The 14,523-nt window shown below is 38.9% G+C and overlaps 2 protein-coding genes across 4 annotated transcripts in view; one reads left to right on the plus strand and one right to left on the minus strand.

Moving 5' to 3' along the window:
* The window catches only part of polr2f (RNA polymerase II, I and III subunit F), a 59,219-nt gene extending 58,645 nt beyond the window's left edge, over nt 1-574 (minus strand). Inside the window, exon 1 of one of the 2 annotated variants that reach the window (XR_014627792.1) lies at nt 212-358. Coding sequence is in view for 1 of the 2 variants with exons in the window: in XM_084412599.1 (XP_084268725.1) it covers nt 212-231 (20 nt within the window). In the remaining variant the exon portion in view is untranslated. Of the gene's footprint in view, nt 1-211 lie in introns of both variants that reach the window. The other variant, XM_084412599.1, reaches the window with a different exon arrangement.
* Nucleotides 575-1,742: 1,168 nt separating this feature from the next.
* LOC311291708 (uncharacterized protein) overlaps nt 1,743-14,523 on the plus strand; it is a 93,118-nt gene continuing 80,337 nt past the window's right edge. For both annotated transcript variants that reach the window (XM_084410899.1, XM_084410900.1), the window contains exons 1-5: nt 1,743-1,794; nt 2,375-2,470; nt 11,820-11,879; nt 12,061-12,630; nt 12,696-13,292. In XM_084410899.1, coding sequence (XP_084267025.1) covers nt 2,449-2,470; nt 11,820-11,879; nt 12,061-12,630; nt 12,696-13,292 — 1,249 coding nt within the window. In that variant the 5' untranslated portion in view covers nt 1,743-1,794; nt 2,375-2,448. The remainder of the gene's footprint in view (nt 1,795-2,374; nt 2,471-11,819; nt 11,880-12,060; nt 12,631-12,695; nt 13,293-14,523) is intronic.

A 14,523-nucleotide genomic window follows, 5' to 3' on the forward strand; every position in this document is an offset into this window, starting at 1 on the left:
ACGTTAAACCCTAAACTAAAGATTTACTAAAGCACGATGTAAGTTAGAGAGTTACGGAGTTACTCGTGTTATAATATCGTTCACATTTATAATGTTTAAGTTTTAAAATAGACTAAAGAAATATGATCTCATCGTGTTGTTTTCACACTCACACACTTTAAACAACAGTAAATATTTAGAAACCACTGTAGCCGACGCGTTCAGAACTCACTTGTCTTCGTTGTCAGACATTATTAGTGTCTTGTGTGTCGTAAAGACGATTTAATTGTTAATTTTTCCGATAATTTCAGTGTGTTGTCTCGTCTCGCGCCTGACTGTAGAACGAGTCGAAGCGTGGAATGAACTTCCGGCGGTGCTACAGCTTTCACAGTCCGTGCAGAAACACCAGCGCCACATCACCGACCTTCCCCAAACACTTACACATGTATCGACAATCCCCCTTCAAAAAGCAGCAGAAGCCTAACTTTATTTATATGACACATTTAGAAACCTTGTTTGATAGACCATGATGCACAACACAACTAAAGCTTCACGAAGTTTCGCAACCTTTTATTTCGAATCAGTGTTTCGAAGTGCATGTCGAACTGAAGTCACGTGATTTCAGCAATCACTGAAGTTGTAATTTCCTATAAATTTCTTAACATTCTGTCTGTACGTGTTTTGCTACAAATCTGTTTACACAGATTTTAAGAGAATAATATTGAGTGATGTTTACTCATGTTATAGATTACACATTAAAGACAACGCTTGTAGTTGCTTTGCAGAACATTATATTACTGTTCTGTGGTCTCGTTGCATTTACATCTTTAAACCAGCAGAAGGCCTCAGTGCGAGGAGTCTCGAGCGCTTCGTGAAAGATTTTTTTTTTATCAAACCTTGCGTCTTATATAAGGTCAAGCTGTCTGTGGTGCCTCAAATAAATGACAATAATTGATAATCGAATAAGCAAGTATTAGTGAGTAGATACGTGATTTGTGATTGGAACTTGATATATTGGTATAACTGATATATTTTTAGTTTATTGGATAGGCTATGTAGGTATATTATGTATTTATAAAATTATATACCATACTCTATCGTTCTCAAAGGATCTGGAAGGTTTTTGAAAGAACATTCTTATAAAGGCTGCATTTATTTGATAGTCAAAAACAGTAATATTGTGAAATATGATTACATTTTAAAATATCCTAATGTTTCTCTATTTGAATACATTTTAAAATGTGACTACAACTATAATGATAATGATATAGAGAAACGATATGATTGGGATCACTTTTAAGAAAAAAAGAAAAAAAAGAAAAAAAATCCAGCTGTTGAACGATAAAACACTGACAGCCAAGCAGAATCTATTCTACTTTAAGGGCTCGCGCATTTAAAATGGCGGAAGACATTGTGGAGAAGTTAATCGCCGAGGTAGGCTACAGAAAAACCCAGCACTGTTTTATAAATCACCATTTTCACCAGTCAAGAAAATGGATATGAAAAACAATCGTTCATACCCTCTGAATAAATGATGAGAAATATTACATCAGGTATTAAAAATATCTTTTACATGTAAAAATTTAATTGTAGAGCTCTCTGGTTGAAATTTTTACTAGTAAGAATTAAATTGTTTTGCTCTGTAATTTAATTCTTACATGTAAAAATACAATTATGATGAGTAACACTGGGAACATTTTAAGCTAAAATGTCTTGCCATGCTAGGATTGGTCTGGATGACTGTGACGTCACTAAGCCCGCCCACACATATTTCTTCCTGCTTTGTTGAAGGAAATGATAAACCTCGACATGCAGGTATCACTTTTACTGAAAAGACACTGTTTGTGGAGCGTAATTCAATATGCAAATTTGATATACAACACAAAATGACGATTTTATATTAATTTGGAGTGTAATTGTAACTGTATGAGCTGCAGAAATGGTTGGTTTCACTTTCACATGGAAACAAAACACAATCTAAGACACAATCTAACACAATCTGGTGCGTCTTCTATTTTAAGTGCAAAATGTGCAAATGTATTGTAGCATACACTTTTATTACAAATTGTACATGTTGCTAAACAAATTTCTCAAATGACTCTTGTTTTGTGATTAAATCAAATATGTTAAGTTATTATTATATCTTTGAGCAAATCATTGTAATAAGATGCTCATTGCTCAAATACACAGACACACAAAACAATCATTCAGTTTTTATCAGAATAGTGAATCAGAATCAGTAATGTGTGTGTTTTGGAGAAAACAAACCCCCATACAGAATAGTTTTAAACAACGGCATATTAAAGTATTATCATATTAAAATAAATGTTGTGGTGTGGTAACATGATCTCATTAGTGTGTGTTAATGAAGTAAAATCATTATAATCTCTCACAGGATGATGAAGAGACAGACGTCAGGAGTCAGAGAAGATGATCCACTGAAGACTGAAGAAATAACAGAATATCATCATGTCCAGCAGAGAAAGCAGAGGTCAGAGGTTATGAATCAATGAATGATATTAATAGCTGAATCAACATCAGTCATATCAGTCAGTCATCTCTGGTTCAGAAAATAACTGATTATCTCAAACTATAAGCAGCTGGGCTCAACTCAAACAGGATCGTCATATAGAGACAGAGCCAATGGTTACATTAAAATAATCACTTGAAAAATGTGTGAATGACGAAAGTTCAAGAATACAAATAAGTTATAAGTGTTCTCCTTCAGTGAAGGAGTGTGTAGTGTAATATTGAGATCTCCTGTGAACAGCTGGTCATTGATCAGTTCATTTAACACTGTGAACCATCCAGATGTGTGTCACTGTTTCCTTTAAGAACTGGAAGTCTGATAGCACTCATTTATTCTGTCCCAGACAGCAACATAGAGTCGGCCCAGATCCGGCCCACATCTGGGCTGTGTGGAATCCTCCGGTACCAGATGTGGGCCGGATCTGGGCCGACAGTATGATGCTGTCTGGGGTAGTTGGTCTCTTTGCTTTGTACAAGTTATTTATTTATCTTTGATCCGTTCAAACCTTGTCTCAATGAGTCTAGGTCCATTTGTATATTGGATGACAGCTTTTCATATGTTAATATGATAATATAAATTGTTTATGCAGGAACATATAAACTAAACTGACTAAACTAAAAAGTATTTAGTCAGCCACCAATTGTGCAAGTTCTCCCACTTAAAAAGATGAGAGAGGCCTGTAATTTTCATCATAGGTATACCTCAACTATGAAAGACAAAATGAGAAAAAAAAATCCAGAAAATCACATTGTCTGGTTTGTAAAGAATTTATTTGCAAATTATGGTGGAAAATAAGTATTTGGTCAATAACAAAAAGTTCATCTCAATACTTTGTTTTATACTCTTTGTTGGCAATGACAGAGGTCAAACGTTTTCTATAAGTATCCACAAGGTTTTCACACACTGTTGCTGGTATTTTGGCCCATTCCTCCATGCAGATCTCCTCTAGAGCAGTGATGTTTTGGGGCTGTCGTTGGGCAACAGATTTTCTATGGGGTTGAGATCTGGAGACTGGCTAGGCCACTCCAGGACCTTGAAATGCTTCTTACGAAAGCCACTCCTTCGTTGCCCGGGCGGTGTGTTTGGGATCATTGTCATGCTGAAAGACCCAGCCACGTTTCATCTTCAATGCCCTTGCTGATGGAAGGAGGTTTTCACTCAAAATCTCATGATACATGACCCCATTTATTCTTTCCTTTACACGGATCAGTCGTCCTGGTCCCTTTGCAGAAAAACAGCCCCAAAGTATGATGTTTCCACCCCCATGCTTCACAGTAGGTATGGTGTTCTTTCTCCTTCAAACACGACGAGTTGAGTTTTTACCAAAAAAGTTCTATTTTGGTTTCATCTGACCATATGACATTCTCCCAATCCTCTTCTGGATCATCCAAATGCTCTCTAGCAAACTTCAGATGGGCCTGGACACGTACTGGCTTAAGCAGGGGGACACGTCTGGCACTGCAGGATTTGAGTCCCTGGCGGCGTAGTGTGTTACTGATGGTAGCCTTTGTTACTTTGGTCCCAGCTCTCTGCAGGTCATTCACTAGGTCCCCCCGTGTGGTTCTGGGATTTGTGCTCACCGTTCTTGTGATCATTTTGACCCCACGGGGTGAGATCTTGCGTGGAGTCCCAGATCGAGGGAGATTATCAGTGGTCTTGTATGTCTTCCATTTCCTAATAATTGCTCCCACAGTTGATTTTGCAGATTCAGTCTTCCCAGCCTGGTGCAGGTCTACAATTTTGTTTCTGGTGTCCTTTGACAGCTCTTTTGTCTTGGCCATAGTGGAGTTTGGAGTGTGACTGTTTGAGGTTGTGGACAGGTGTCTTTTATACTGATAACAAGGTCAAGCAGGTGCCATTAATACAGGTAACGAGTGGAAGACAGAGGAGCCTCTTAAAGAAGAAGTTACAGGTCTGTGAGAGCCAGAAATCTTGCTTGTTTGTAGGTGACCAAATACTTATTTTACCGAGGAATTTACCAATTAATTCATAAAAAATCCTACAGTGTGATTTTCTGAATTTTTTTTCTCATTTTGTCAAAAATTACTATGATTTACTATCAAAATTACTATGATGAAAATTACAAAAAAAATACGAAAATTACAGGCCTCTCTCATCTTTTTAAGTGGGAGAACTTGCTCAATTGGTGGCTGACTAAATACTTTTTTGCCCCACTGTATTTCCTGTAGTTTTGAATAGGGGGACTGTGATTGTTTTGTATCTTTTAAACTATTTCCTTGCCAGAGTTTTTTTTTTTTTTTTAAGTTGCCAGCCACCAACAGAGTTTTTGATAATTTTCACAAACTTTTCATGGCCCCCAGAATATTTTGTTGTATGAATATCTGAACAATATATCAAAAGAAAGAACAGCCTCTGCTTTTAAACAACAACAAAAATGTTGGTTTATTGGTTTCACTTTATTTTGATAGTCCCTTCAACACATTTGTTATGTTGCACCTTTATGTATACCAATTCTCATTAGAGTATTAGCAGACTGGTAGGGTCAGAATAAGTACATGTAGTTGCAAAGTTACTTATAGTCAGTATAATATCTGTCTGAGGAGCATCAGAATAAAGAGTTAGCAGATATTAAGCAGACAGTCTACTAATACTCTAATGAAAGTTAGTTGATATAGGGTTGCAAACAGAATGTTCAAAGTGACCATTAAAATAAAGTGTTACCAAAACATTTTATTCTAGCTTCATGCATTAATGCATTTTTTAATCAACATTTGAATATGGGTATGTTTAATAAAATAAAAAAACAAACATTTTGAGCAAAAAGCTGAGAAATTTGTTTGTCAAAAACTACAATGTGCGTATAGTGCTGTCGTGGTGAATTATTTTGAGTGGCTCAATAGTGCGATACACTGCAAAATCCCCAGTGGTAAATTAACACTAACTCAGTGTTTATATGAGTCCACACTCAGAGTGTTATAAGTAACACTGAAGCAGTGTTGAAGTTAATGAGACAATTAAGTGATTAATTGAGTGATGATTGAGCATTATTGAAGACACCTGATGATAACAAGCAGGATCACTGAAGGAGAAAATTAAAATCCATGAGGCTACGTTTACACGTGAATGGCTATTTTCATAAACGGACATTTCACCCCTCTTTGTTTTCAAAAATAACATCGTGCACACGAATCCGTGTATATGCTGTCAAGAGCATGTCAAACCTGTAGGTGGCAGTGTAACGAGAAGCTCAAGCCCACGGTAGCCAATCAGAATCCCGAAAATAGTCACATTCTGTGACGTCACTGCCTAAAACTCTGTTTTTCTCAGTTTACATGAAAAACGTGCAAATGAAGTTTTCCAAAATCTCCACTCTGGCCGGAGTTTTTAGAAAGAATCGTTTTCAGAGGCGCATTCTCCGTTTGCGTGTAAACGAAGTGCACAAACGAAGGGAAATGTCTCCATTTTTCAAAATAGCCATGTACGTGTAAACGGGGCCATATGGGCTATGTGCACAAGCGTCGCGACGAACTTCCGCTATTGTCAGAAGTTGGCATATCAGTTTCCGGTTTACGGCCGCTTCATCGGCATCCGATGTAAACAAACAAGATGAGTGCTGCTGTTGTACGAAATAAAGAGATATAATGTGCGTGACACATCTAAGTTTCTAAGAACTGTAGGTGGATCTAACGCCCGTTTCACGTTTCCGTGTGTGTGTGTGTGTGTGTGTGTGTGTGTGTGTGTGTGTGCGGTGCAGGAGCAGCACGCGCTATATGCTTCACATTATGATGCGTTTGCAGTGAATAACTGATTCACGGCAGTACCACAAACACTTACTATTTTTATTTAAAATCCAGAAGTTACGCTGCAACTTTTATTTAAAACAAAGTTTTGTCAGCATTGCGATTCTCTTTGTACACATATAACTTACACTCTTTATGGATGCATGCACATTTAAGCACAATTTAAACAACGTTACGTGGGGCTATTATTCCATGCATTACTTATTAAGTTGCTCAAGCAAGTGGCCAAATATTTAACTGTAAATTGACAAAAACAGCCGATCGACTCTCATGCCTTTTCTTTTCCATTTAAATATTAATAAAATAAATCTTGCATGTCACAAAGAACTTGTTTTCCACCTCCACGAATGAGACGAGTGTTGTTCATTATGTCGCCTTGTTGAAGTAAATTGTAGTTTACCTTGCTTTACCCCGGTCTTCTAAAAGTAAAAAGATGACTGTGAAAAATAATAGTAGGCCTAACTAAATGCATTTATGGTGAGATTTCTACATTTTATTTAATTAAACCCATTCATGGTGAAATTACTACATTTTCAGGTCAATCTTTGTTCATTTTGACCACGAAACATGCGCTGTCACTTTAATTCAGCGTTTGCGGCACAGCAAAAATAGACTCGGTGCGGAAATAACGATATCTGCACTTCTGTATGCTGTATATTTGCCGCACCTGGAACGGATCGACGGACTGCAACCGCGTGCAGTGTGAAAGCTCTAACCTGTTAGCATGGGTACATATAAGGAGCATTGCTGTGTGCCACTTTGCTCTGCTTCAAGTCGCTAACAGCCATTTGAGCTTCAATTTCGCTCATAAAACTTTTGCATTCTATTACGAGCGAACGCATGCATACATGCATGTGTGTATTTATATACAAAATAATTATACACAGTACACACACATATATTATGTAAACACAAACTTTTATTCTGGATGCGATTAACTGCTGCACAGCCCTAATTGAAATATAGATTTAGAAAAATTGTGTGACGACCCTTAACCGTCTAGTATGAAAGCCCATTTTCACCACATAAAAAAACATCAATAAAAATATGACATAAAAAGACGATATTATGATATACTAATCCACAATTATGAGATGAAAAGTCAAAACTTTGACTTGCATATTCATAATAATGCAGCTGAAATTGACATACTAAGCAGAAATCATGACATTAAGTCATAACTATGACATTAAAAGCCGAAATTATGACATACGACAATTTACTTCAACAAGGCGACATAATGAACAACACTCGTCTCATTCGTGGAGGTGGAAAAACAAGTTCTTTGTGACATGCAAGATTTATTTTAATAAAATTTATGGAAAAGAAAAGGCATGAGAGTCGGCTGTTTTTGTCAATTTACAGTTAAATATTTGGCCACTTGCTTGAGCAACTTAATAAGTAATGCATGGAATAATAGCCCCACGTAACGTTGTTTAAATTGTGCTTAAATGTGCATGCATCCATAAAGAGTGTAAGTTATATGTGTACAACGAGAATCGCAATGCTGACAAAACTTTTTTAAAATAAAAGTTGCAGCGTAACTTCTGGATTTTAAATAAAAATAGTAAGTGTTTGTGGTACTGCCGTGAATCAGTTATTCACTGCAAACGCATCATAATGTGAAGCATATAGCGCGTGCTGCTCCTGCACCGCACACACACACACACACACACACACACACACACACGGAAACGTGAAACGGGCGTTAGATCCACCTACAGTTCTTAGAAACTTAGATGTGTCACGCACATTATATCTCTTTATTTCGTACAACAGCAGCACTCATCTTGTTTGTTTACATCGGATGCCGATGAAGCGGCCGTAAACCGTAAACTGATATGCCAACTTCTGACAATAGCGGAAGTTCGTCGCGACGCTTGTGCACATAGCCTATAACACTCTGAGTGTGTGGATTATATAAACACTGAGCAGTGTTAATTTAACACTGGGGATTTTGTCCCAAATGGCACCTAAGTACTCGCAGTCTTCCTACGAGTCCGCACTTTCGTGACGTAATGCTGCTGTGACTGTCGGGAAGAAGTGTTAATTTCAAAAGTGCAAATGCACGAGCACCCTTTTGAGACCTAAAAGGACAAATGGGACACCCTGATGGACACTCGCACGTGACAGCCATTGTAAGTCAACAAGACCGAAAGCGCATATGAAGTTTGCCATTTGGGACAGGGCCTTCGTCTCTGCACATAGACAGGCTGTCACTCAGCGCACAGTTACATTGTTACGCTACTAGGTGGTGGCAAGGTAGTGTCTTTGAGTTAGTCATTAAAGCGGTGGTTGATTGCGATTTCACTTTTTTCATTTTAAATAGTGTGTACTGTTGCTGCTGGTGAACAGTATCTGCAAAGTTGCTGCGCTGAAAGTTCATCGTAAGCAGAGATATCGTCTTTTAAAAATCAGGAAGTTTAATGCCTACAAAAACGACTCGAATGGGACTACAACGAGATACTTCCCGGGTTTTATACGTAACTAACCCACATCAACCCTCCCTCCGGAATATGCAGAAAAGGGGGCATGGTCATATTTCTGCGGCTTTGTCGAAGAGGAAGAGTTATAGTGGAGAGCTGTAGCCATGCCGTCGAAAGTGTGTTATTTTCACCCAGCTGTCAGGTCTTCTGTGTTCGGGCTTCATACGGACGCTGTAGTTCGTCAACAATGGCTAAAATTTATGTTTGATTATGTTCTGGAAAATTACCATCGTAATTTAGCTCTCTGTGCTGCGCATTTTACGGAAGACAGCTTCTATAATCTCCACGAATTCAATGCCGGATTCAATAAGAAACTGTTACTAAAACATGAAGCAGTTCCAACTTTAAAACCAGAGGCAGCAGTTGTTGGGCCACAACCTGTAAGTAAGACTTAATAATTTTAAATGTATTTGCATGTATAATTTCAGACGTAATGTTTTAGTTTTATCAGAGCGTAAACAAATGCCAGCGCTGGCTTTAGTAGCCACTTAGTTCGTGTGTCTATGACAAACGCGTACAAACATTTTGGACCTGAATTTGTAATTATGTACTAATTTTGTAAATGTATTTTCCATGTATACTTTATGACGTAATTTTTCGATTTGATCAAGAACGTGAACCAACGCCAACGCTGTTTGTTTATAGTAGCCAGTTAGTTCGATGCTATTTTATGTGTATAAGACAAATGTGTAAAAAGTTAAAAAAATTATATGTAATCGATAAAACAATAACTTTAAAAAACGGTATTACTCAGTCATGTATTCAGTTATTAAATGTTTAATCAGGAGAAAACCGTATCTCAAAAGCTAACAAGCAGCAGTAGCATTTTCAAGTAACAAAGTATCTAAATTCTTATATAATAATAGTAGAATAGAATAGAATAATAATAATAGAAAAATTTACCATTCAGAAACGTTTTGTAAGAGCCGTGTTTGCGGAGGTTCTGCTTGACTCTCTTCATTGCCGCTTTCTGGGTCTGATTCTGGCTCAAACTGATACGGCAGTATTGACACCATTATTTACATTTGACCGGAGCACATGCAACTTTCGCCCGTAAAGGTAATGGGCGTGAAGTTTCCGACAACGTGCACTACGCAGTTTAGCCAATTACAACACACCGGCCCAACTAACCAATCTGAGCCCATTGCCTGTTTCTGAGGGAGTGGTTTCATAGAATCGGGAAGTCCACCGGTCGTTCAAATGACAGAGGAGAAAGCGGCTTACAATAAAGGTGAAATTTATGAAAAATAAGGCAAAAAAAACAAAACACACGAACTAGACATGTTGCTCCCCATAAACACAATCATGCAACGAAAAAAAGCAGTAAACCACCCCTTTAAACCATTCATTCAATGAACACGTTCAAAATGCTGATTCATTAAAAGATAGATGTATTGAAACAAGGTGTTAATTATTTTAACTTTGAGCTTCACTTTTTAAGGCTCAGCTGACCAGCAATGTTAATAGAGACGCCATTTAGCGCATGGAAGGAGTGCCGCTGTCTCCTTTCCAAAGCGATTTCGCTCCCGTGGCATCTGTCAATGCTATGACAGCTATGTAGAGCTCGCAAAAGACGCAATATGTGAACGGCCCCTTAAAGGTTAAAAGGATGATACAACAAATATTTCACTTTCCTTTTCACGAATATGACTTGACCTCAAAGACAGATGTAGAATCGCACGCGCTCAATCCATCTCTCTCAATCACTGTCTAGGCTTGTTAATTGCAAATCCACGAAATCTCAGTACAAATCACCATGATAAACACAGCCTTGTTATCATTATTAACTTATTTAACATGGCAAATATCACAGTTGCTGCGGTTACTATCTTCTGCGCTTGGCTTTGTACTACAATATTGCGGTTATCGCGACAGACCTAAATGTGCGTCAGCAATGCTTCTTCCTTGCGTTTCTGCTTCTTCTTCGCATGCGTTTTGATCAGGAGATTCTGTACTCTTTCAGAAGATGTGTAATAGCACCCCCTTCTGTATAAGAGTGAAAACACTGAAAGCCGGATAATTCCTTCAATGGCAGGAAAAAAGTTAACTGGGAAGTTTCACTTAAAAGTGTCTAACTTACTTACAGTAGAAAAAATGCCTATACTTTATTGTACTTAAAAGTGACATTTTACATATTATAATTCTATGGTGTCCCCAGAATGTGTCTGTGAAATTTCAGCTCAAAATACCCCCAGATCATTTATTATAGCTTGTCAAATTTGCCCCTTTTTGTGTGTTTCCCTTTAAATGCAAATGAGCTGCTTCTGAGGCCGATCCTTTACACGAGTTTCGGATACTCCGGCAATAACAAAACATGCAACTAATTTCACATATCCAGAATCTCAGAAATAACCAGAAGCGAGTTGCAGCCTTACGGAGAGATTCAGGAAGAGGTTAAACTTTTAGACACAAATGGACATTTCTGAAAGGTTAGTGGATACATTTAGATGTTACATGTAGTTGTTGTGGAGTTACACTGATTCATCTCATCGACTTGCATGTACCGTCATGTTTAACTTTTAAACAAGTGTTCACAGATCCCTGAAGTCTTTATAAGACTAATAAGTCTAATAGTGTTCAGTGCTCGTCTGTGCTCAACGACAGAACAGTTTACATGCTTTGCTCAAACTTTTGTCATCACGTTAGAACTGGTTACACTTTTGTCGCTTGTGAAAACTAAATGATGTCGCCGTGAGTGAAATGTGCAGATTAACAGGCGGTAATATTATAATAAGATCCCCTTCCTACGTCAGAAGGGGAGCGAAATCTGATCGGCTCATTTTTTTACATTCTTGCAGAGAAAGGCTTACCAAAACAAAGTTACTGGGTCACTTTTCACGTTTTCTGGGTTGGTAGATGCACAAGGGAACTGATTATAGCACTTAAACACAGAAAAAGTCAGATTGTCCCCTTTAAGCATTTAGAAGTAAGTTGAAGTACTTGGCTTTACATTTGTTGCTTTTTGAAAAACATGAAAAAATAAAACGAGAACCTGCAGAAGCTGAAATGTGGAATTATTGAGTCATAATCAAGATCCAAATGCAAGTGTTTTTGTTTCTGCAGCTGTTGTTCGCGGTTCTGCTCGCAGGAGAAGAAGCAGCAAATCGAGAGACCCACCCTCCAGTGAGTCTTTATATAGATGAACACTGAATAACTTTCATGAACATATGTGATTAATATGGTCAGTTTTAGTCCCTCCTAAACAAAAATTTGAAATTCAGACCTTGAAAGCAGCTTCTGCTGATGTTTTCCAGTTTGGTAAAGATCTTGATGTCATAACATGTTGCTCATGTATGTGTTTCAGTGAGCGATCTGAGGATTGTTCTGCTGGGGAAGAGTGTGCCAGAAAACAGTGGAGCGGGAAACTTCTTATTAGGGCGAGCAGCGTTTGACAGTGAAGTTCCTCCAGATGTTGTGGAGAGAGTCGGAGGAAGATTAAAGGACAGACATGTGACCATCATCAACAGTCCTCAGCTGCTCCAGACACATCTGTCACTCCGTCAGATCACACAGACCGTGAGAGAGTGTGTGTATCTGTGTGATCCAGGACCTCATGTGATCGTTCTGCTCCTCAAACATGATCAGTGTTCAGCAGAAGATCAAGAGTGTGTGGAGAAGGTGCTGGACTCTTTCTCTGAGGAGGTTCATCAACACACCTTGATTCTCACAACACAAGAGCAGACTGAAACCAATGACATCCTACAGAAAATCATTCAGAAATGCTGCAACAGACACTTCAGTCTTCAGGGAAGCAGCTCTCCTGATGATCTTCTGCAGACGTTTGAGGACATTGTGAAAATGAATGATGGACGGCACCTGGTTTGTGCTGAAGCATCACAGTATTTCACAATGGAGCAACATGCCACAGAAAGACGTGAGTGTGATGATATTTGATGTTTCTAGTGATAAATTAACAGTTTTTAAATGTTCTTCTATCAGTTTCAGAGGGAGAGAAGCTGAATCTGGTTGTGTGCGGGAGCGACGGCACATTAAAATCCTCCATATCAGAGCTGATCCTGCAGAAGACAGACAGAAGATCAGACGTGGAGCTTCATGGTCGTGTGATCAGTCTGGTGGAGCTTCCAGCTCTCAATCGGCTCTCAGAGGAAGTGATGCGTCAGACTTTCCAATGTGTGTCTCACTGTGATCCTGGAGTTCATGTTTTCCTCCTCATTATTCCTGATGCGCCACTAACTGATGAAGACAAAGCAGAAATGGAGGAGATCCAGAGGATCTTCAGTTCAAGAATCAACAAACACATCATGATCCTCATAATGCAGAATTCAGATCATCAGACAGCAGAACTCAATGAAGAAACACAGTCTGTCATTGAGAGTTTTGGAGGACGACATCATTTCTTTGGTCCCACCACACAAGTGTCCACATTGATGGAGAACATTGAGCAGATGCTGGAAGAAAACAGAGGAGAGTTTTTCTCTACAGAGTCATTTCTGGAGGCACAGATGAAAAAACTGCTGCAATTTGAAGAGATGAAAAAGAAAATTCATTCACTAGAGACACATTTACTGCCACAAGGTAATGACCAGAAAATCAGTTAAATTCTAAAACTATGGAGCTAGAAATCCTGCAGTAGAGATTTATTCTATAGTGTTTTAGACATTTGTATTTGTAAACAGCAGAACTGCAGCATTTAACATTCCACAGAATATTTAATCTCAAATTCAAAATTAAACATTACAATTGTTATTCAATTACTCAAATGTATCATTTTATCACAGAACTACTACAATAGCCTAATAGCAATAATAGCAACAATAGCATAGCCTACATTTGAAATAAAGATTTTGCACGCGCAAAAAATGTGGTTGTATCGGGGTAGTTTTACGAGCACAGTATCGGACCGACACCCAAATACTGGTGTCAGTATCAGTGCATCCCTATTTATGTCATTAATATCAGTCCATCAGAAAAGCAGTTCTAGGCTTATTCTTGGGTGGATAACTCTTAGCAGGTTTAAAAAGCCCTTTTAAAATTAATATGAACGCAGCTTTGGATTAAATAAAAGTACAATCAAGTCAAATAAAACACAATATACACTTTAATATATGTACATTTAATGTAAATTAAGCTTTGGTACCGAAATTGGTACAGAGAACCGTGGATTTTCTCTGGTATTGGTACAGAATACTGACATTTTGGTACCGTGACAACACTAGATTCTCCTGTACCCGCTGGTCCCTCCCAGCTCCAAGTCTTCTGTGTTCCTGCTGGTTCAGCCCAGCTCCATGTCTCCTGTGTCCCTACTGGTCCCACCCAGCTCCAAGTATAGTGTGTCTCTGTTGGTTCAGCCTAGCTCCAAGTCTTCTTTGTCCCCACTGGTCCCACCCAGCTCCATGTCTCCTGTGTCCCCACTGGTCCCACCCAGCTCCATGTCTCCTGTGTCCTTACTGTTTCTGCCCAGCTCCAAGTCTCCTGTGTCCCCGCTGGTCCCACCCAGCTCCAAGTATAGTGTGTATCTGTTGGTTCAGCCCAGCTCCAAGTCTTCTGTGCCTCCACAGGTCCCACTAAGCTCCAAGTCTCCTGTGTCTCTAATGATCTTGCCCAGCCTTCCTCTCTTACCTCCTCTTTCAATAACAGCCAGTTCCTCAGCCACGCCTCCACTGTTGCCCTTCAGGCCCTCGGCTTCTACTCTAACACCACTCTGCTTTGTGGATTTACCTCAGGTCTTCTGGTCTCCAGCTCCACCTAATCAAGAGGGTCTGCCAAGCCCATATCTCCACCTCGGCTCGTCGACCAGTCGGCTCCA

The sequence above is a fragment of the Rutilus rutilus genome, assembly GCF_951802725.1.
Source record: "Rutilus rutilus genome assembly, chromosome: 1".
Lineage (NCBI taxonomy): Eukaryota > Metazoa > Chordata > Actinopteri > Cypriniformes > Leuciscidae > Rutilus > Rutilus rutilus.